The 25,293-nt window shown below is 38.3% G+C and overlaps 1 protein-coding gene across 2 annotated transcripts; it reads left to right on the top strand.

The window, feature by feature from the left end:
* Positions 1–2,727: 2,727 nt before the first annotated feature.
* On the top strand, positions 2,728–24,840 carry ACTR1A_1 (Alpha-centractin). Of its 2 annotated transcripts, none has more exons than XM_051212745.1 (7): positions 2,728–2,825; positions 8,817–8,881; positions 8,934–9,260; positions 11,130–11,343; positions 14,845–15,018; positions 18,864–18,957; positions 23,020–24,840. In XM_051212745.1, the coding sequence occupies exons 1-7, from the start codon at positions 2,778–2,780 to the stop codon at positions 23,223–23,225; spliced, it is 1,128 nt and encodes a 375-aa protein (XP_051068655.1). In that variant the 5' UTR covers positions 2,728–2,777; the 3' UTR covers positions 23,226–24,840. The 2 variants fall into 2 exon arrangements, with proteins under 2 accessions (XP_051068655.1, XP_051068656.1); XM_051212746.1 differs by having other exon boundaries at positions 8,824–8,881; positions 23,020–24,512.
* The last annotated feature ends 453 nt before the right edge of the window (positions 24,841–25,293 follow it).

Below are 25,293 nucleotides of genomic sequence, written 5' to 3'. Positions count from 1 at the left end.
TCTACAGGATTTTCACCGGCGACCCTACTTTTTGGGCATGAATTGCGCCTACCCGTTGAGCTGCAAATACCGCTGTTACCATGCGAGGTCCAAGATCATGTTGTATACATCCGTAATCTTCGCAGCCGCCTAGCCGACGCCTATCGCTTAGTGAAGATCAACCTACAAAATGCCAGCAAGCACCAAAAGGACGTGTACGATCGCAAGACGAACGGACCTGTGTATAAACCCGGAGATCGTGTGTGGCTGCACCGCCCTTTGGCTCCACCGGGGACATGCAGCAAGTTCCATCACCCTTGGCAAGGACCTTACGAAGTTGTGTTTATGCGGTCTCCCACTACATTCGTCTTACGTAACCTCCAACGACCCCAAGACGATGTTATAACAGTACACTACAATCAATTAAAGCCAGACAAGACAACGGTGCACTTAGATACCCCGTTTGTCAACCCCCCGACTGCCGTCAGCCATTATGAAGTGCCACCAGAAGGAGGGGTAGCATACCCATGTCCAGCACCAGGCACTGAGGACAGTGCCTCATGAAGAGGGGGGATAGTGTAACAGTGTCGAAAATCATTACGTGTAACTTTATTAATGCAGGTTTGTTTTCCTTATTGCAGGACAACAGAAAGTGAACGTATTGGAAGAAGAAGAACAAGGCTTGCGCAAACTAAACCTGCTGGATAATGAGTAAAACTATTTTGTAACAGACTTCTCTTTTTGTACAAAAACCGCGTATTTCAAATTCTAATATATCTCTGTTGTGCTCGCACGCCGTGTTCTCACTTGAGTGGCATCTGCCAGTCCTGACTGTTGTGTTGTGTTTCAGATTGCTCCTGCCTGCAGGTAAACGCTAAGAATACGTGCTACAGTATTTAGAATTCGAAATCAAGCATTCAACCAGTATAAAGGTATCATTAGTTCATTCAAACACCACAGGTCAGCATTGATTTCAAAGACTTACAGGAATATTTATTTTGGGGACTTATTTAACGCTACACACCGATGGTTTCCTAAATAAAAGGGTGCAAGTACTGCAGTCGAATTGATTCACTTAGTAATACTGTTTTCCTCATTAAGCGGTAGACGCAGAGACCTAGAACCGCGCTGCAATAACAAGAAGTGGGTTGAGGGAATTTAGTCATTTTTTATCAGCTCATCACAATCATATTAAGTATTGGAATGTGCCTCCCGAGGAATTAGCATTCGTCTGATCAATGAATCTTCTTAGATAAAACCTGGTGTCCAAATAGATAATAAGTGAGAGATTTAAGACTGATCAGCAAATCTACTAATTATACCATTTACGTAAAAAATTATTGACTTTGACTAACGACCGGTAGCCCTTCTTTCTATACCCTCAAAAATTATGGAGTCCCTGATATGCGATGATATACACGATTATTTTTTAACCTCAAACTTCTTTTCACCCCAACAGTACGGTTTCAGGAAGGGTCATTCTTGTACAACCAACCTGCTGACTGTGGTGGGTAGATGAACAACTATCCTCGATCGCAAGGGGAAGGTTGCTGCCATTTACCTAGACCTATCAAAAGCTTTTGATAGGGTCAACCATACATGTCGCATCAATAAGCTCGAACGATTGGGTATCAGACCACCTCTAATTGATTGGCTCATTTCATATCTAAAAAATCGACAGTTTGAGGTCAGGGTTAACTTCACTTTCTCTCAGGCTATGGAATGTTCTAGTGGGGTTCCCCAGGGTTCACTGCTAGAACCTCTTCTTTTCTTGATTTGCATGAACGATCTTACACAACAGGTATCGTCTGACCCATTACTTTTTACTGATGATGTGAAACTTTGGAGAGAGATACTCAACCAAGAGGATATACTAGCACTTGAGGAGGATCTGACTCGACTTCAAAGTTGATCAGATGACAACGGACATACCTTTAACACTTCAAAGTGTAAAGTAGTCCATCTGAGACATATTGCAGACTACAGTTACAACTTAGGAAACCCTCTCTATCCTAGGTTGAAAAAAATTTAGGAGTGCTGGTGCCCTACGACTTGAAGTCTTACGCAGTGACAAAAACGCCTTTCGAGCAAACTTTGCAATAGTAACAATGAAGCGCATTGTCGTCCAGCTTGACGCTAGAACTTTCCACATGATCTTCAACAGCTTTATTCGACCCCATTTGGAGTACGGAAACAGTATTTCCTTCCCCACTCCAAAAGGATAGGGACACGAACGAGCCGCGAAATCAGTTCGAGGACTCAAATCTAAACCTTACGAAGAACGCCTCCATTCACTAGACCTTTACCCATTAGAGTATAGGCGTCTTAGAGGTGGTTTATTAATGGCTTATAGTATTCTTAACACTTCTGGACATCCTCTTAAACACCTACCTAAGCTTAGTTCGAATAATAACCTAAGAGGTAACACCCAGAAACTGGAAACACAACATAGCAAGACAGAATGTAGACACAACTTCAATCCCAAAGAGTTGTTAAATGCTGGAATTCGTTGCCGGCTGAGCTAGTCCAAGCGACTTCCCAGGAGTCCTTTAAGAGGTAACTTGACCTATTCTTAAGGACTAAGGATAATATCTTACTATGATTTACCTATTTATTTTTCCTCTATTATCGTTAATATACCTAGGTTCCTGCCTGGAGGTATTGGTGATCCACTGCTACTAGACACGGAAGCCCGTTGAGCGAAAGCTTCTTCTATTCCGTCCATAACCTTTTGAACCATTTGTATATTGGACAACTACAGTGCTAACTTTGGGTTTTGTGCGCTACCTTGTTGTGTTATGGATTCCTATGATGTTATAACAAACCAACCTGTCGTTATAGATATAGTGAGTAAAACCAGTTTTTATGATAATCTCTACCCCTCCTATTTATTAACTAATTTTGACCTAATGGATATCTGGTTGGTAGTTAAGGTGAAGTTAATCCCACTGTTACTACGTAGAATTTACATTCAAGTTAAAAAAGCACATACTCTTCCTAGCCAAATTATCAGTGTATAAACAACAGTTCTTACCAGCAAAGTCTGATCCATAATGTTCGAAATAACCATCTAACTTAGCGATTAGTTTGATGTAAAGTACATCAATGAGTAAGCCACACGCAGCCATAACGACGATTGTTAATATCCAAGAATCAAAATTGCATGAAGCCGGTTTATATTCTTCCCCAAAACTTTCACGATTGAAGGAGGTAACCATTTTTCTAAGCTTACGATTTTCCGCAACATATTTTCAGTTTGTGCTTCATGTAATGCAAATTTACGGCAGAATCACAACAAAAATATAACCCTCAGAAGCCCTTTATGTTAAGAGTTTCGTGTGCAGCAGTTTTGAGCTTCTAGTCAATGAGTCCTCCAAAATTGGACTTACAACTTTCACGTTTTGCAGTTATTGTTGTACTAATTCTTTGTGAAAAGTAGTAAGCATGTATATGTCTTCACAAAAGTCCCTGTTAACATCCACTGTTAAAATTACTATTTGCGACCAAACACCAATGAACCATAAATAGTTGTCACTTGCATGTCATAAGTAAAAACAAGCCAGACATGGATCACCAGCCTAGCGAGTAGTGCCATCAATATACATGTAATAAATCAGAAATTATACGTAGAAGCTTGACTCCTTATAAATCTCTAAACCTCAAAGTATAACTTCCATTCTAATAGCTGACCTGTACCGTTTTATTTCACAAACTTCTGCTTAGTGACTAGATACTGAAAAGTTGACATTCCGAGACTGGTTGTGTCAGCATAATTAAGGAGACGTATTCTGAATAAGACCATGGTTTTCTAACCAGCTATGACTTGCATTTAGTTTCAGATATTTACCTATAAGTATTAAATCAGGATCCACTATTTACCACTGAATACCAGTCTTTTAGTGATCCATTTCAAAGACATCATTATAAATTGTGCGTTTAGCTGATAAGAGGGCAAGTTTATTGTCTTCATAGGACAGAAATGACTTAATGTTAATTTAAATACACAATGCTTAATTGTTGTATCAACGGTGTGTACATTGTAATTTAGTAAAGCCTCGTTCCCTTTAGTTCGTTGGGAATTAACTTCCAGGAAAATTATCCCATTATAATTGCAATGGATTATTGTCAGTCAGTCACAACGTAGAATTTGGTATGTATGTACATCGGCTCAAGTCACCGTACCTTACTAGCATAGTGAGATGAAATTTTAAGACCGAATCCCAGAATAGTAGAGAATTATATGTAATTTTATGGTGTTCAAATATCCACGGAGTTTATTTTTGATTACTAAGTTGTCCATCAAGGCCAGCTCGTTTGGTAGTCAACAAGTATCGATAACACAGAAGCTATGCGAAGTTGTTTAAGGGATTGTTTGTGCCTCTGCCCCAGAGGGGAATTGATCTCAAGTTATTTAGTCTTTAATTTAATACTAAATGACCGATTGAAAAGCTTAAACAATTCATAAGTCACCTTACGAATACTTACACCTTTTGGTTTAATTAATTTGTAACACCTGATTCCTTACGTGTAATCTGTTTTCGTTTACTATTCTTGGTCAGAAAATTCTTCGAGTCGTTTTTAAAGTGACTGAAGTAAAGTGGTCTTAGCATTTTATATGTCAAACTAAGGGACTCACTGACAAACTTCATTCTTTCTATAATTTTTAGAACACTTCGAAAAGGTATTTTCACTCATTCAAATTAAGGTAGGAGCCATACGATTAGCTTTTATTTTCTTAAATCACACAATATTAGAACTAATTAATCAGTCATAAGAGCTTTTCTTAAACTTTTTCCCACAATTCTTGTGAGAACTAAGGATAATATCCCGTTGCTCGGAATAAAGCAGGTGTGATGGTGTTCAACCTAGATTTTAAATAGTTCAGCATATTGACGAAAATAGTTGTAAAAAGGTAAGTTATTGTAGGTTTGCTCTATTCTCAAACGAATGCAATCCTCAGATCCTAGATCAAAAAACCACTCTGGTGTGGTACGCTAACTCGAGCAACAAATACAACACGTTTCTCGTGGTACCGTTCTACCCAAAAGACCTTCGGTGGCAACTCGATCAACGATCGCTTCCTGTTGTGCCAACCCTTTCGTCCTACAGTCGCACATCTGCCGATCAGTCCCACGAACAAAATCGCTACGTATCAAAAGAGAAATCCCTTTCTAGCAAGGGGCTCCTGTAGTGACCTCCGTTTATGAAAAGAATGTAATTGGTATAATAGAAACAATTATTATTATAACCAATTGTACCAGTAATTGTTTTACTGTACCTCTTTTTTTAAGTGTACTAAAAACACACATTCTTCCGTTGTTTTTGGCGTTTCACGAACTCGGTTACGCTCAGTAATCCCACTTGTATACTTTGGCACGATCTCGGTATTATTTCGATACCACGAGATCGCCAACAAATACATCCTACTACAACATCCAATTACTTTCTGATATTTGGCCTACGGAGGGATCTAACCTAGTAACTGCCATGGAGTCTTCCTGTAGTGGTGATCACAGTCAACCGCGACTCGACGCCTACTACATCTGGTGAGCCAAAACTGCGAACACATTTAAACCGCTAGAAAACCTCCCAAAGAACACTGTCACGGCGAGTCTATTATCTATCTATCCACTCTTGTTGCACATTTTCGTATTGATATTTTTCAATATATAAAATCCGGGCAACAACTTGATATGGTGGATAACGATAAGAGTGGTATTAATATAATAGACTCCGAGGTACAGGTCATCAATTTCCGACCTGTCTCTTTTATTCCCCATGATCCAGAAGTTTGGTTCGCGGCTCTGGAGTCTTAATTTGAGATCCGCCGCATAACGAATCAACGGCAGAAATATGCTTACGCTCTGAAAACGTCACCCGGGGATCACATCACTGCTGTTCGTATTTTTTTATTTGAACACATGAATATTGGTACAAGAGGGCACCAAATATATATGCGCCACACTTTGTGTGAGGGCTGTGGTACTGCCCGGGTGCTCAGACCAAAACAGGTGGTTTTCTTGGGGGGCCACACCCCGAGCCTTTGATCTAAAGGTCTAACCCACAAGGCAGTAGAGCATCGTGAGGAGATGGAGTCCCATGGTAGCCGGCGACCAACGATTGGTTCATATGCCATTTGTTCCCCCAGGATACTGGAGCCTATGTGCACCATTGATTTGGTTTGGGATCCGGTTAAAGGGCCGGACATTCATTTTTCGTAAACAACACCCCCGCCACGAGAAAGCAGTGAGTAGGACTTCCCTTGCAGAGGCTGTGTACGCGTGGTCGTGTAAGAGCATTTCAAGAGGGAGGACAGGCCCACCCCACTTTCGGCCATACCAGGGCATTTGGGGGCTGTTCGTAAGATTGTCCTCAACCCGAATGTACCTAACGTTTATGATCGTCTCAACGAGGCGATCCTCAGACATTTCCTCCCATCGAGGGAGGAACGCTCGAGGACACTATTAGCACGTTACCTCCTGGGTGACGCTAAACCGAGCCATCACCTCACGCGCCTGCAATCTCTCATAGGACCTACGACAGCGGATTCCGAAATCGTTAAAGAATTATGGCTTGAACCTCTTCCAGTACATATACAACCAACGATTACGGCTCTGCTCGAGGATACACCACTTAACCAGGTGGCCCTTATAGTAGATAAGATACTGGCAAGGACTAGCACCCGAGACGACTATATAGTTGCCTCAACATCACGCTCGAACGTAGATCTCGACGCTAGTCGCCTTTCGGCTCAGGGTGATAGGGGTAGCTGTATTCATACCCGTCTCAATTTTCGAAACAGCTCCAATATACCAGGACCTTGCGTCCCCGAGTCAGGTCACGCTCCCGTAAAGCCGACTTCCATGGGACTGCATCTCCTTACGATGCTCCACTGCCTTGTGGATTAGACCTTCAGGTCGAAGGCTCGGGGAGTGGCCCCCTAAGAAAACCACCTGCTTCGGTTTGGGCACCCAGGCAGTATCACAGCCCTATTATTTTATTTATTTATTTTAACACAGATATTGGTACAAGGAGGCACCAAATACATATGCGCTACACAAATCTCGTTCGATATGTGTGAGGGCCCTCATAGATATCGAATGAGATTTGTGTGGCGCATATGTATTTGGTGCCTCCTTGTACCAATATCTGTGTTAAATAATAAATAAATAAAGCCGTAACTACTCGCCCTAAGCGGGCATCTCCCAAGCCACGCCAAAAAGATGGCTTCAGAAATGAGTACGGGTTGGTTCTGGTTCCGTCGTGCCTTCGGGTCCGGTGCCCACCGCTGTCGAGACCCCTGCTCATACAAGGCGGGAAACTCCCAAACCGGCGAGTAAATGTGGCCGAACTCGCCTGCCCTTCGCCTCAGGTTGGCCGTTTATTTTGTGTGCACGATTATCGCACTAACGCTAGGTACCTAGTAGATACATGTTCCCAAGTTTCTGTCGTACCTATCGGTAACAGTAAGTCTGAAGCTACGATGCTTCGACTACGCGCTGCGGATGACTCAGTCATTCCTACCTATGGTACACGACAGCTTACGGTCAACCTGGGCAACCGACGACAGTATCCTTGGGCGTTCATCATTGCCGATGTTCCCACAGCCATGCTCGTGTAACGTGCGAACCATATGAGATGGTAAGGCCCAGCGACTGTGAGAAGGACGAATAATACCAGTAGCTTGTAAATTGTCAAACTCACGTTTAGCGAAAGCTAATTTGTCCGGTGCGCAAAGGATGGCGTTAGTTGGAGACCATACGGCGACTACAGAGCATTAAACGTAGTTACACGTTTTGATATCTAACCCATCCCCCACATACACGACATCACTCAAGGGCATGACTACTTTTTTTAGGATCGATCTGGTACGAGCATATCATCAGATCCCAGTCGCTCTTGAAGATATCGAGAAAACCGCTATCACGACTCCTATCGACCTGTTTGAGTTTCTACGAATGCCATTTGGATTACGGAATGCTAGTAGCTAGTAAATTGTCAAACTCACGTTTAGAGAAAGCTAATTTGTCCGGTGCCAGTCGGCGAGGTTTTGTCATGACTGGGGGTCCGCGGGTGACTATGTGGTATACCACACGTTGGACACGTACCCACCACCCCGCTTGGGTGGAAAAAAGGGCAAAAGAACCAGAAGGAAACACTAAGGAGTGAGATCTTTCGATTTAAAGATTGTGTGAGGAAACGTGCAGGCTACTTATTAAGGCTTTCAAAGGAATGAGAATTATTAATTAGCTTATACCTATTCACTTTCCAGCTCTTCTTGACATATTTGGATTTCTTTTGTATCATCGTTTTTATGTGTGGTGTTCAGTTGTGTAGTAATTTGACTCTTCACACCTTGTCCAAGTAAGAAAAAATACCCAAAAACATTCTTATTCAAATAACATCATTTTCAACTCAGAATGCTTGTCTTACATCAGTACGACAAAACTCAGTGTTGAACTGCACTATATTCTTATCCTTGGATTAAAAACCAACAGTTTACACAGCTCTGTATTGTCCATGTCAATTAAATCGGATAAGTGACCTCCATCATCACAAAAATCACTCGACATTTGATCAATAACAAACTTAAAACCCACTTTTTTGTAACTTTTACCAGTAAGAACATTATTGCTCTATTAATTGAAGCTGTTAAATAGAAGACCTATATATTGACTATTACTCTGATTAACAATTTAATTTGCATTAGAATTCGTAACAAATCTAATCTATCTTCTTCGATCAGTACCACATATTTCAGTAATTGACCACCACCTATATGTGTTTCATATTATCTAAAAGTTCACGTTGAACTTTTATTATTTCTCTACTTTTAGGGTACAGGTATATTGAAAGCAGGTTTCGCAGGTGATCAAGTACCAAAGTACCGATTTCCAAATTAGTAAGTTAATTGGTTGGTTTACATCTAATGTCCCCCCCTTCCCTCTTTAAAGTATTGGCCGTCCAAAACATGTTAGAGTTATGGCAGGTGCTCTTGAAGGTGATGATTTTATTGGTCCTAAAGCAGAGGAACATCGTGGTTTATTAAGTATACGATATCCTATTGAACATGGTATTATTCGTGACTGGAATGATATGGAACGTATTTGGGCTTATATATATGGCAAAGATCAATTGATGGTCAATAGTGAAGAACATCCAGTTTTATTGACAGAAGCTCCACATAATCCAAAAAGAAATAGAGAGAAAATGGCAGAAATATTCTTTGAAACTTTTAGTGTACCTGCGCTTTACATTTCAATGCAAGCGGTATTAAGTTTGTAAGTCATCGATTTTATATAGACGATTATATGATACATTGTTTCTCTAACTATAATTGCTTACGTCCGTAATTATTTTGAATTGTAGTAGTTTCCTTAAAAATAACTACCAACGATATCAAACTTAAATAGAATTTTCTAAACTTGATTTTTGTAGACTGTAACCTAGTTTTAATATCATCTCACGAGACTTCAAGGCAAAAGTGGTACCAAATGATCAGGTCCCTATTACCAGTCCTTTACTTTTAGTCATTGTCAAAATTAACCGACAAGAAAGATGTATTTTCACTACTTATTCCCACTCTTTGAAGAATTACAGCTCTGATACAGTAAAGAACGAGTTTTATTGCCAATAAAGTGATTTTTACTACAAAACTCATTCGAAAAATATTGTGGTTCCAGTTGCAGACTTGAATATCCAGACTGGGTGTTCGAATATATATTTATTAATTATTATTTATTTAAACATATAAACATTGGTACAAAGGTACACTGAATACATATGCTTTACATAAGTCACTTGATTTGTGTGTGGGGTGTGATACTGCTCGGGTGCCCAAACCGAAGCAGGTGGTTTTCTTAGGAGGTCACTCCCCGGACCTTTGACCTAAAGGTCTAATCCACAAGGCAGTGGAGCATCGTAAGGAGATGCAATCCCATGGTAGCCAGTGACCAACAATAGGCTCATACGCCATCTGTTCCCTCAAGACCCTGGAGCCCATGTGTACCATTGGTTTGTAATCACGGTTCTCCAACTCCCGGTTAAAGAGCCAGACACTCGCTTTTCATCCTCTAAATCTGGTAAACGACGCTCTCGACGCGAGAAGGCAGTGAGTGGGACTTCCCCAACAGTGGCTGTATACCCGTGAGTATGTGAGAGCTGACTCTCCCCACCCTCGACCATACCAGGGCATTTGGGGGTGAATACATACTCAGTTTGGAACCACACTCTAGGTCCAAGAACTAGTGATACTACCTGACCGCTTAAACTGAGATGGATCAAGTAACACAATTTAGACTTGAGATTTATTGGTTGAAAGTCAAGTACTTCAATCACTAAGTCTAAGCCATGACTCCAGTATTAAGTGTTGACTTGGTACTTTGTGTGCCCAAAGTGTGACCGACCAATCCAACTCGGTAATTAAATAAAAATCCGCTTATTAAATTGTTCAATTATGTAGATAAAATGAGATTTCACTGCTTCAGTCAGTTTCAATACTATTGTAGGTGGAAGAGTCCTTGCTATCCCTTGATTATTACTGAATATGTTTATCAATTCAACTCAGTAGCTAAGTTAATATGCTACTTGACTTTCAACCAAACTTTTAAAGCACTTAATCTACAATCACTGTGTTGTAGATTAATTACATTAACCACCCTAAATACCACCACGCCTAAAGCTATTAACAAAATAAGTATCTATTTGGCATACCCAGGTTTTTATCGACTATTCGTCTGTAATAAATACATGGCTAATTACCTGTTAAAATTAATTAAATTCTTTATGATTTATAGAGGTGAGGCACAGATTAACTTATCTTTTTTTCAATAGTTGAGACCATGAGTCACTTCAACTAGTTGAAGTTAGACATTAACACCGTTGGATGCCGGCAAGTTCAGTGGTCTAGTGGTTAAGCGCTCACACGCGAGACCGATAGGTCCTGGGTTCGAATCCCGAGAGGCAGGGTCGTGCATGCGCACTGCCAAGGAGTCCCACAATAGGACGAAACGGCCATTCAGTGCTTCCAGGTTTTCCATGGCGGTCTAGCTTGAATTGACTCTTGATCTCAACTATTGAAATTACTACAATCTCTACAAAACCCCTTCTGATACTTATCTTTTTTCTCGTTTTAAAAACATAAAAATCAGATATTCCACTGGACGAACTACAGGTGTTGTATTAGATTCGGGTGATGGTGTAACTCATGCTGTACCTATCTATGAAGGTTATGCTCTTCCACATGCTATTGAACGTACAGATTTAGCTGGTCGAGATGTAACACGTTTTTTACGTTTATTATTACGTAAAGAAGGTGCTGACTTTCATACAACATCAGAATTTGAAATTGTTCGCCAAATAAAGGTAAATAAGTTAATGGATGTTTAACTGTAGAAAATTAGTTTCTTATTCTGTCAAGTGATTTTATGAGTGTTGTATATGGTTCAATAGAGAGATCTGTTTTACAATTTTAATAATTAATCAGAGCTGTCTTTCATGAAAGACCGGTGTCGGACGAGGCTGCTTACTCTCCCCCTTTCCCTTATTTCTGATGGTTGACTGAATTATGAATATCTTCACAACTCAGGGGTAGCTTGGAATACAATGGACAGGTCGGATGCAACTAGACAATTTGAACTTGATAGATGAATCAGCTCTTCTATTCTATACACACGAACATATGCGGATGAAGACAACCAGTGTAACAGCAATCTCTGCATCAGTAGTCCTCAATATGCGTAAGGGAAAAGCCAAGATCATCAAATACAGCACGGAGAGCACCAAGTTAATCACACTTGATGGAGAAACTCTGGAAGACGTGGAAACTTTCACGTATCTAGTCAGTATCATCGGTGAACAGGGAGGGTCTGATGCAGATTTGAAGGCAAAGACTGGCAAGTAAGGGTGGCATTCCTACAGTTGAAGAACATATGGAACTCAAAACAACTGTCACAATCTTCAATATGAACGTCAAGACAGTTCTACTGTAAGGAGCTGAAACTTCGAGAACTACCACGACTATAATCAAAAAATGTACAAGTATTTATGAACATTTGTCTACACAAAACACTCGATGTCTGTTGACCGGATACTATTACCGACAGCCTACTATGTGATAGAATAAACCAGCTTCCAACTAAAGAGGAAATTAGGAAAAGACGTTGGAAGTGGATAGGATACACATTGAGGAAATCATCAAACTGTATCACGAAGCAAGTGATAACTTAGAATCCTAAAGGCATACGGAAAAGATGAAGATCAAAGAACACACTGCATCGAGAATTGGAAATGGATGAATAGCAACTGGAAACAACTGAAAAGGATTGTCCAGAATAGAGTTGGATGGAGAATGGTGGTGGGCGACCTATGCTCCTCCACGAGGGTTAACAGACGTAGGTAAGTAAATCCTTTCATGAAGAAATGATAGACAACAACGAATGTGTATGATTATGATATTTTACAGAATATGCAAATACTGCGATTAATTTCAAGGACCAGAGCATGAAGACAGCTAAAATGTCGTTTTATATGTAAGAAAAAAATTTATATCAATAGAATGCTGGATAGTTTATTGATAAGGTGACTTAAATCATTATTGATCCCTAGTTGGCGTTAAATATTTCCTAAAGCAATCCTATTTTGTAATTGAATTATTTATTTATTTATTTAAACACATAAACATTGGTACAAGGAGGCACCAAATAGATGTGCGCCACTTAAGTCACTTGATTTGTATGAGGACTGGGATACTACTGCCTGGGTGCCCAAACCAAAGCAGGCAGTTTTCTTAGGGGGTCACATCCAGAACCTTCAACTTAAAGGTCTAATCCACAAGGCAGTAGAACAATGTAAGGAGATGCAGTCCCATGGTAATTGAATTAATTGGACAACATTGATGTTCATAACAAGTTTACTACATCGTTTATAGGAAATGAGACTTAGTATGTACTTTATAATAAATGGATTTATATGACAATCATTCGTATAACAATCAAATCAGTATATAGATTTTTGATTAAATTGAATGTATAATTCAAATAAACAACTACGCATATTTTAACAAAAAATTTACTCCAATGAAACTTTACAATGAATCATCTGAATTAGTAAAAAGTAATGAATAGAATTATTTACATATTTATTATTATTTTATTTGAACAAGGGGGCATCAGATACATATGCACCACACAAATCTGACGAGATTTGTGTGAGGGCTGTAATACTGCCCGGGTGCCCAAACCGAAACAGATGGTTTTCTTAGGGAGGCACACCCGGAGCCTTCGACCTGGAGGTCTAGTCCACAAGACAGTGGAGCAACGTCAGGAGATACAGTCCCATGGTAACCGGTGACTAGCAGTAGGTTCATACGCAATTTGTTTCCTCAGGATCCTGGAGCCAGCCCATGTGCACCGCTGGTTTGAAATCAGGGTTTCCCAACTCCCCTAGGTGGACCCTCTGTGTCCACCAACCAGGTTAAAGCGCCGGAATTTCAATTTCGTAAACAACACAATGAGTAGGACTTCCCTGTCAGAGGCTATATACGCGTGTCCATGTGAGAGCATTTGAAGAAGGAGATCTGACTCTCCCCACTCTCGATCGTACCAGGGTATTTGGGGGCCATAAGGTATGTGTATCGTTTAGGCGAATAATATGTGAGTGTTAAAAATGATTCAACGATTACCACTATTGATAAGAGAAAAGGCTGAATAAGGTTTTTCTTTCCCGATCTTCACTTATTTAGGTTATATCAATCTACTAGAAGATATAAACACCATGTTCAGTTCATTTTGTATTGTTTGTTTGAATCTTCCCATTGATGTTTAGGATTGCGATCGATCAGTCTCTTATTGGCATATGTGCATCTTGTGAGGATTGCCTTCGTTCTATTTTAGACTTGTCAGCCGAATTTAACTGCATACTTATGACTTAAGGCAATCCACTTAGGATGTACATATGCCAATAAGAAACTGATTGATTGCAGTCCTGAACACCGATGAGAAGATTCAAACAAACAATATCAAGTGAATTTAAACTTCACCTCATTTCACAAGCAAGTGGCTATCTGAACTCAGTAGCTAAGTGAATAACACGGTGGCGTTTGAAGCGAACGGTACTAGGTTCGAGTCATGGAGTGAACATCAACTCTGAGATGCAGGTACATCCAGCTGTGACGAGTCCCAAATAGGACGAAGTGACGCACGTCCTGGATTCCACTGCTAGCCACTATCCATCTTTGCCTATAATCATATTCAGTGTTATGAACAGACCTAGTCTAAGACGATAGCAGAAATTCCTAAGTTTCATTGATTCTTCCTAGTTGATATAAGTTCGTGACATGAAGTATTTTAAAAAAGCGTTTGAATAAATTTACATTAAAGAAATACTCCGCAACTAAACTACTTTTTATAACGATAACTAAGTATCACAAGAGGTTTTTATGGATATTATAGTAATTTCAATAGTTGAAACTTTTATTATTATTATTATTATTATTATTATTATTATTATTATTATTATTATTAGTGGAAGCACTGGACGACCGTTTCGTCATAGTATAGAACTCCTCAGCAGTTCACATCCACGATCCAGCCTCGCGAGATTCAAACTGAGGACCTATCGGTCTTGCGCTCGAAATTGAGCAACATATCCATCATTGTCTTCAGTGAGTTACTATCTCACAGTAGTTAAATCTTTTAATTTCCAACCAGTGAGTCATACATTCAAGTCGGTCTGTATTTACTTCGGTTTGGAGTAAGGAAAGATACATCAAATGTAACTCATAGTCAAGAATACTAACATGTACATCTACATAATTTATTTAATTCTCTCTTCACTTTTCTTTTCTTAATTTTTGATAATAATTAGGAACGTGCATGTTTTATCAGTTTAAATCCAAGTAAAGTTGAAGCAATGGAAGCATTAGCTTCATATCCATTACCAGATGGTTCTACATTAGAAATTGGTCCAGCACGTTTTCGTGCACCAGAATTATTATTTCGACCAGATTTAATGGGTCAAGAATATTTTGGTATTCATCAAGTAAATTTGATTTATAATGAATTTTTTCTATTAATTTATACTTTTTACACCATTAATGGTAGTATCCGTTTAGTTAACTCTTTATAAGTATTTCATGTTTCTTACCCTTATAGTTTGTATGAGTATTATTAATTTAAAACAGTGTAAATATGTAACCATGTTACGTTCTAAGAGATGACGATATCACCTAAACCGGTGAACGGAAGGAATGGTCAGCAACACAATAGGACAAGTTAGACTCTCCCAATGATCCCCAGCTTTGCTAACTAGAGGGAGAAGATCAGATTCAGCCAAGGGAAATGTATATTCCACGAACAGTCGGAAGCACAAACGAACAAGTACACAACTAATGTGTATATATATATATACAGTACTACAGTATTCTTGAAAAGCGTCACAAGATAGCGCAGTAAAAGAGCAAACAAACCAATCGTATTTAAGATCCTTCCACGTTGGAAATACAAACTGAGGGTAGAAATGGGCGCTTTTATTGCAAAAATGAAACATTTACCAAATGAGTTCTGAGGATCTAGCATCCCTAACAAGTCATTCAAAATGAAAGGAATCCAAAAGATACTAAAATGAAACAATCGCCAAAGGCTTCGTGTTTATTATTAATGGTTATCCCAGCCTAAGTCAATTAGTGATATGTAACTTAATATTCAATAATCTCTACAACACTCTATGATTACTAAAAAGAAGTATAATACATAATTAATTCACATTGGTAAACTTAGCAAAAATCAAAATATTCAATTCAATACTACTCTCATATCATATGATCCATGATTGTTTTAAAAAAGATAATACTATTAGATACCTTTGTGTACCACTTTAACATTCCATCATGGATATGATGTAACCATTAAGCGAATAATTTCAGTATTAAGATCCATTGATTGATTGTATATACTCTTATCGGTATGTATGGTTCAATACCTTCTATGATGTAAAATCTAGGTTATGTGTTACGAACAATTTAAATGATGTCTCCATTCAGGAAGTTGATATAGTGAACCAATTAGAAGTAGCTGAATGTAAAAGTCAATTTTGCTAAATAACAAATAAATTCCATTAGCTGAGAAATGGATTGATTTTCTAAGGAGTAGAAATATATATACATATATATAATTTGGTACCCCAAAAGACTTTTCCCTCCACTCTTGTCTTCTTGCTCAGTAGTTATTCGGGTGGGGAGGTTAATACGTATGACATTGTGTATCAGTATCAGATCTTGAATACCACACTTCATTACAGAGGTCATTAACTGTTAGTTGAAGCCGTGTACAGAACTACAGATTAATTGTCATCTTTTCCACTACAATACAATCAAAACGGTGCTACAACAGGTTACCAAGAGATACACCCCGACAAGAAAATCTTACTTACTTACTTACTTACTTACTTACTTACTTACTTACTTACGTCTGTTACTCCCAATGGAGCATAGGCCGCAGACCAGCATTCTCCAACCCACTCTGTCTTGGGCCTTCCCTTCCAGTTCTGTCCAGATTTTGTTCATTTCTCTCATATCTATCTCCATTACTCGGTGTAATGTGTTCTTTGGTCTTCCTCTTTTCCGTGGGCCTTGAGGATTTCGAGTGATGACGGCTTGCCTTGTAACACAGTTAAGTGCTTTCCTCAATGTGTGTCCTATCCACTTCCAGCGCTTCTTCCTAATTTCTTCCTCCGTTGGGATCTGGTTTGTTTTCTCCTACATTAGGTTGTTGCTGATAGTGTCCGGCCAACGAATCCGAAGTATTTTGCGTAGACAGCTGTTAATAAACACTTGTATCTTCTGGATGATGGTATTTCATTTAAATCGCCATAAATAGTATACATTTTTTTTAAATAAAAAAGCAGCTTAAATACAATCAAAACGGATTTTGGTGAGACTATAATTTACGGAGGACCTTTGAGCAACGTTAAAGTGACCCTGAGAATATCCACCTACTAACTAGGGCTAAATGGGAGTTATAAACCTGTGTGAAGAATAAGGATTATGATTTACAATTGATGGTTAGAGTTAAGAATTAGATTTAGGCTTTTCATCACGAACCAACATCAGTTAAAATGCCAAGACGCTATTTAGCCAAATGGATGAATGAATTTGACGACAAAAATCCGAGATCTGTTCTCCTAAATTTGATTGGTTCGTTCATAAATTATAGTCTCGCTAATAACGTGAAGTATGAAAACTTCTGGAATTACATGTGTAAACTGCCTTCCATTTATAAAAATATCATTATTACTATGCTCAAATACATGTTCTTAGATTTTGGAATTCCCTATACAATAGCATTATTAAACATGAGTACTCATTGTCAAACAACTATTATCTAACACAGAAACTCTTCTCATACTCTGTGCTCAAAGTAGTCACATTTGATGAATTAGTAACAAAAGTGCTCTCACTAATGTATTGTACTCCAAGATTGTAACTATGATTTTCACAATACGTAGAATTATCTTATCTGCCATAGCATTTACACAGATATATAAACTTCAAGACTACCTTCAAAGATTTACCCCTTATGGTAGATGCAGGTACATCTTTCAGTCAGTCATATAAAACTAATTTGCGTTTTAATAACCGAACGTACGGTTTAGCTGATGTGTATATTATTGAAGTGTAATAAAACATTGTCCATTTACTTAAAGTTCGAAAGTATTTTCTCAAGTCAACAGATTTATAGTGATTATGAACTGGATGCTTTCATTAAGCCACATGAAACTTCACTTTCTACTTTCATGACTTCTTGCTAATGTAACCAATGTTCATTTACTCTTTTCAGCAAATTAAGTGCTAAATAACTCACTTACATTCATTTACTGACCATGGAAACGTAGCATTCCAATGCTTGGTCGACATTTCAATAGGTATTTTAAAAAGAGCCGTAGTTCTGTTCCTATTTACCTCATCGATGATTGATTACAATATGATCTATCTAAAATCATGCTTAGGTTTCAGAGGGAGGACTTCAAAAACACATTAGCAATAGCCATCAATAAGGAAAAACTGGTCAAGAATATCTTCCCTTATTCGTTCTCTTTAAACACCCAAACAACTATTCTCTATGCTTTAACTCCTGATTTGCACACTCAAGCTATCAATTGACTTCATAATATCTATCGAACGAGAAAAAAAGCAAAGTTGTGTTCCCTTTGTAATCAATCTATAAGTTATGAGTTTGAATATTGATTCCGTTCATAAAATCAGGTAGTATCTCTATGTCTCATACAGTAATTGTTATTAGGAACCTTTATACTTTATGATCAAGTTTTGTTAGCTTTTTCAAATCTTCAACCTTCGTTGCACAAACTATTCAGCTGAACATCGTTTCATTTCATTAGTAGTATTATTGGTTGTTTAAATGTCAGTAAGGAGGTGTAGAGACTGTTGAACTTCACTGAACTCATGCAACGATCTAATTTGGACCGGCATTGAAAACGTGGAGGCACTAGACAGCTGTTTTGTCTCAGTATGGTATTCTTCGGCAGTGCATATCTACGACATTCCACCGAAGGGAATAGGACTCAAAACTTTCGGTCTCGCGCGAGAAATCTTGACCATTGGATTGGCATCCAACGGTGTTAATGTCTAGCATTTAGAAGTTAAGTGTTCTCTCGTGAGACCGAAAGCCCTGGGTTTGATTCCCGCGCTTAGGACTCTGGGTACCCACCCCTGAAGAGTCCAAGACTAGGACGAGATGGCCCTCCAGGTTCTCAATGGTGGTCTGGTCCAGATCAATTCATGATTTCAATAAGATTGTTTATCTATTGGAAACATATTGTATGAGTATAACAATGTGCACATGTATAAATCTATAATGTTCTGCTTTCAGGTATTAGCTTATGCCATTCAAAAATCCGATATGGATTTAAGACGTATGTTATATGAAAATATTGTACTGTCAGGCGGTTCGACGCTTTTCAAAGGTGAGTAAGTTTTCCATGTTTTATACCACGTATAGAACAGGCATTACTCTTAATATGTTATGTAACACTAAATTCCAACACATTTAGTTTGAATATTCTTCACGAAAGAAGAACTTAGTTTGATGCATTTTATTCAGTATCAGAAGATTTGCAACTATCTAATTGAAAGTTCGAGCCCAGAATAGTACCTCTAGGCTTCACATAAAACATGTGGTTGAAATCCAGGTAGAGGAAATGTATAACTGGTGATTGACTTAAGTCTATACAATACTCTAACCAGGTGTATCCAGGATGTGTTTCATCATATTTAATTCTTATAAGCTTAAGACGTGGATATGTCTCGCCTAAATATTGTTGACTCATTAACGGAGTCGTAAGATGGTTGACACCATTTGATGAAACTGACTAGCTGCATTATCAAATTTTAAGTTTTTTTTTCTAAACTTTGCCAGTATCATCTAATTTGTATTTGTTATGAATGATTACTTTCGATAATGCAATGAGAAGATGAAGTTTATCAGAATTATGTGATGATATATTTCAGCAATACATTTCGAACAATCTGATCACACCTAATATACTTATTAAGAACATTTATATATGAAAATTAAAAGGTCAACTAGACAGGTTAAGGGTAAGTCATAACAAAGGAAATCAGTGCTTACACTTAACCTACCCTGGTAGTACTGATTTACTATCCAGAGTGGTAATCACATTTGTTTTTGTGTACTTTAATATTTTTTCCTTTGTTGTTATGACTTACCCTTAACCTGTCTAGTTGACCTTTTAATTTTTCATATATAAATGTTCTTAACAAGTAGATGATGTGTGATCAGATTGTTCGAAATGTATTGCTCAAATATATCATCATATAATTCTGATAAACTTCATCTTCTCATTGCATTATCGTAATTTATCAAAGGGACTAATTGTTTTAAATTTATGAATGATTAGTTAGCTACAAATTTGTATATTGCGCAGCAGTCCACTCTGTTCTTCTTTATGTTTGTAGAACATGGTCTATGATAGTAGAAGATATGCGTACGCTGAAGGCTTTTAATCGTCGATGTCTTTGATATATTGCTCGTATTTTATGGAATGACCGAGTGAGCAATGTTAAAGTATAGGTATATGGTACTTGTCATAAATGCCAAATCTTTCTCTGATGTAGCAAATCTTCATTCATTGAGATGGTTAGGATATGTGTTACTGATGCCTAGCCAGTGCCTCGTTGACCGAGTAATACTTATTCAGGAGTAGGTTAAAAGAAAGATAGGAGCGGTCAATCCTAAATATGTGGCATCAGTCTATAAAGTCATTAACTGTTGGTCTTAACCATATAAGTAGGTCCAGCCTATCTGGTTGGATTCTACGTGATTCTTGTGACCAGTATTTGGAGGAGCCTTTGAGGGATATAACTCAGAAGCGCTCATTTTCTTGTCTCCCCTTAGATCTTGAGTTTTAAGATTATTTCATCCCCTTTATTTCGCAAATTAATTCTACTTAATTTCTGTACTATCACTGACACTACCACTTGGATACTGATCTCAGTGGTGCTGATTTGGTGGGGTAACTTGTACGTTTCAGGTTCTACGTTGCTTTTGACTAAACGTTTTAATTATTATCTAATAGGTCGATTTACCATGAACGGAATGCATTTTTAAAATAAAATTCATTTACGAAACACAGGTTGGTGTATGCCATCAGGTTTGAGTCACAACATATATGAGAGCTGCCCCCAAATGCCCTGGTACGGCCAAGAGTTGGGAGAGTCCGCTCTCCCTCTCGAAATCCTCCCACATGGCCACGCGTATATGGCCTCTGACAGGGAAGTCCTACTCACTGCCTTCTCACACCACGGGTGTTGTTTACGAAATTGTGGGGACGAAAAGCGAATGTCTGGCGCTTTAACCGGGTTGGTGGATATGGAGAGTCCACCTAGGGGAGTTGGAAAATCCTGATTCCAAACTAATGATACACATGGGCTGACTCCAGGATCCTGAAGGAACAAATGGCGTATGGACCTATTGTTGGTCACCGGCTACCATGGGACTGCATCTCCTTACGATGCTCCACTGCCTTGTGGATCAGACCTTTAGGTCGAAGGCTCCGAGTGTGGCCTCCTAAGAAAACCACGTGGCTCGGTTTGGGTACCTAGGCAGTATTACAGCCCTCACACAAATCAAATGAGATTTGTGTGGCGCATATGTATTTGGTGCCTCCTTGTACCAATATCTATGTGTTAAAATAAATAAAATGAGAGTTGATAAATTCTTAACCAACCACTTGAACTTAACTCAAACTTATTATGAACTTCAGTCCGATATATATCCACTTAATCGCGTCAATTGATTAAATAAAAAGTCCACTAATTACAAGTTTTCCCATGCTCCTGTCAGACTGGTAACCTCTTCAGTCAATAATAAAAACGTCAGTATAGGGGTATAGAGATTATTAAATTTTCGATTGAGATCATAAACCGATTGATGTTAGAAGATGGTCGCACAATTTCGCGGATTAGCTGAGGTTAGACATTAACCCCGTTGGATACCGACTCAGTGGTCTAAAGGTTAAGTGTTCACGCGCGAGACTGAAGGCCATGGTTTTGAGTCCCTTTGGTTCGGGATCGTAGATGCGCACTGCTGGGGAGTCCCACAATGGGACGAAACGGCTGTCTAGTGCTTCCAGGTTTTCAATGGTAGTCTAACATCACTCGGTTCCTGATCTCAATCAATTATAAAAACGACCAGAAAATCGCAATTTGTAGACAATAAAGTCAGTAACTGTGATACAAAACTGAATAACAGAGGTTGATCGCTTGTTGCTAGGACAATATAAAAAGATCACAAACCAATTATTCAATAATAGTTTTAAAGATTTTATCTTTTTCAAACATCCTCTCTAATCTGATACTGGAATAAATAACCTGATGGTTTGAAGTCAAGTGTTTTCAGCACCATCATTTCTCACTCAGTCAGTTAGTCACAACATGGGCCCTGGTAAGTATGTACATCGGTTCAATTTGTCATACCCGATTAGCACAGCGAAATGACGTTGTCAGGTCAAATTTCAGAACATTAGAGATTGTAACAAGATGACTGGCGATAGGAAAAAATTAACCATCAAAGATATGATTCAATAAAATATAAATTAATGAACTAAAAGAAATTATGAAGAATTCAAAGGTTTCATTTATTTGAACACATAGATATTGATACAAGGAGGCACCAAATACATATGCGCCACACAAATCTCATTTGATTTGTGTGAGGGCTGTAATACTGCCCGGGTGCCCAAACCAAAGCAGGTGGTTTTCTTAAGGGGTCACACCCCGAACCTTTAACCTAAAGGTTTGACCCACAAGGCAATGAAGCATCGTGAGGAGATGCAGTCCCATGGTAGCCGGTGACCAACAGTAGGTTCATACGTCATGTGTTCCTTCAGAATCCTGGAGCCCATGTGCACCAACTCCCCTAGGTGGACTCTCCATATCCACCAACCCAGTTAAAGCGCCGGACATTCGTATCTCATCCTCTCAATTTGTAAACAACACCCATGGTGTGAGAAGACAGTGTGTAGGGCTTGTGTGGCAGAGGCTATATACGCGTGTCCATGTGAGAGCATTTGGAGAGGGAGAGTTGACTCTCAGCCGTACCAGGGCATTCAAAGGTTTAGAATTTTGAAGGAAGACTGAGAATAGATGCACCTGAACTATTGCAAATGATTTTGAGTCATTTCATTTAGAGTCTCTAACCACTAGTTGCAATGATCATACAGACTTCAAACAGGGTAGTCTACACTTATTAACACATAATCTAGTTCAATGACTTCATGGACAACAACTACTACCAACTACAATTTTACATTTCAATGATTTTTTTCTGGTTAACGTTTTTTTAGCGAGTTAGTTTTCTACGGAATGGGGTCGTCAACCCTCCTCCTTTATCCAGTCTTGAGACCGGCATTAACCCTAGAGGGGGCTCCAGGTGGGGTTATTTTAATGTTGAATAATCATTAAAGTGATAACATTCTCATTATCTTCTTTATATTTACTTTATTTAGGTTTTGGTGATCGTCTTGTTTTAGAATTAAAACGTTTAGCTCCAAAAGATGCACATTTACGAATATCTGCACCACAAGAACGTTTATATTCTACATGGATTGGTGGTTCTATTCTAGCATCATTAGATACATTTAAACGTATGTGGATATCTAAAAGAGAATATGACAGTGAAGGTGCACGTGTTCTACATCGTAAACTTCTTTAAATGATAAACAAAACACAATTATTCATTCTTTCATTTTTCTAATTGATCATCTCAATTGGGAACAACAACAACAAAAAGTATTACTAACTCAAAGGAAAATGGTTGTATGTGTTGTGTATATTCATGAATATAGGATCTGTATTTTCATTTAACACATGGACACACACACACAGTAACGTCTAATCTTTCTTGTTCTTCTCTTATTTACTTTGACCTATCCTACTTGTAAAACAACCATATTTATTGTCATCATAATGATAGTTGAATTATTTGTCATTCCTTTTAATTGTGCGTGTGTGCGGGAGGGGAGGGGTTGTTTTATTTTTTGAAGCGACGTCCCAGTTTTTACACCAAGACCATAAACACCGTACGTACGTGTGTGTGTGTGTATGTATCCGTCCATATCTCTCACATGTTGTTTTCTATTTTTTTTCCTTTCCTTAACTAACAGTAACCTCCATATGTACTTCTATCTGAAGGAGTGAAAGAAAGAATATCTTCATCAGTTTCGATTCTTCTCATCTCATTCTGTTCTATTTTTTTTTATTCATTAATGGATACTTTTAATTAAGAGAGAAAAGAAGAAAAAAATAAAGAGATAAAAAAAATTGAAAGAAACCTTATCTTCTTCACCTATTGGTTAGTATCCGTGGTGACTATTTCACTGTGTTTATTTCTAAGTAAGTTCATTGTTTATTTTGTTTCTAGGTTCATATAAAAGTTTTTTATTCTATAAATTAATACAAACTTTATTCCATTTTAATTTTGAAGGTTGTTGTTTTCTCTCTTCTTTTTTTCTTCTTGGGCTTGTCTCTGTTTTCTTTTCGTTTTTTCTTCTTTTCTATTTATAAAGGTTTCAATGGAAATATATATATATATATTCTCCGGTGTTGTGTTACCCCCCCCCTACTTGTTTATCCTCCTCTTCTTCTTCTGCTTTGTTAATTTTCTCTACCGCAACATATGAATTGCTTACTTAAATCACTAGCACACACATACACAAACAAAAGAAAACAATATGCTTTAAATATTGTGACGGATTTACTTACTCTTGTGTAATTCTATTTTATGTATATTCGTCTATATGGATGAATTAGCTTTTATTTCATTATTACATAATAATAATAATAATCTGATCTTTACATATCTCTGTTTAATGTCGAAAACAGTAACAACAACAATAACAACAAAAAACCATAAACAGTCTCCCTTAAAGATATTCTCATTTCATTATATGTATATGTAGGTTATGTGTGTAATGAAATATATATGGGTTTGATGAGTAAATGAGATTGTGTTCATTTCAAGTTTAAAGAATGAGAGAGAGAGAGAGTTAGAGGGTAGGGAAGTTTCTAGAAGACTTTATTTCGATAATGCAATAAAAGAATATGAAGTTTATCAGAAGGGGTTTTTGTGTAGATTGTAGTAATTTCAATAGTAAATTGGAGGCTAGACCACTATTGAAAACTTGGAAGCACTGGATGACCATTTTATTCTATTGTGAGACTCTTCAGCATTGTACGCATCCATGATTCTGCTCACAGGATTCGAACCCAGGGTCTTCAGTCTCGTGCGCGAACGCTTAACCTCTAGACCCCTGAACCTTTCAGCATCCAACGGTGTTAATGTCTAAACTCAATCAATTCACAAAATTGCGTGACCATCTTCGATTGTACTAAGGTAGATACCTGTTTCTACCCGACACGGATTAGCTCCACTGGTCATGGTTTCTCACCAGGACTCCGAGAATTTTCTCACGAAGCTAGTCACTAGTGAGCACATAGTAATTATCAATATAGGTTCGTGGAGATTATTAAGTTACTGATTGAAATCAGGAACCGATTGATGTTAGACTACCATTGAAAACCTGAAAGCGCTAGACGACCGTTTCGTCCCATTATGGGCCTCGTCAGCAGTGCGTACCAAAGGGACTAGAAACCAGGGCCTTCAGTCTCGTGCGCGAAAGACTAACCTCTAGACCACTGAGAAATCAACATCCTTTCAAATCATTTGTTTAGTGATATGTAAGAATACAGTGTTAAATGTAAGCTTCGATGCTGGACGTCTG

This window comes from Schistosoma haematobium, chromosome 3 (assembly GCF_000699445.3).
Source record: "Schistosoma haematobium chromosome 3, whole genome shotgun sequence".
Lineage (NCBI taxonomy): Eukaryota > Metazoa > Platyhelminthes > Trematoda > Strigeidida > Schistosomatidae > Schistosoma > Schistosoma haematobium.
The sequence above is the reverse complement of the archived record's forward strand: the minus strand, read 5'-3'. Positions and strand labels throughout refer to the sequence as shown.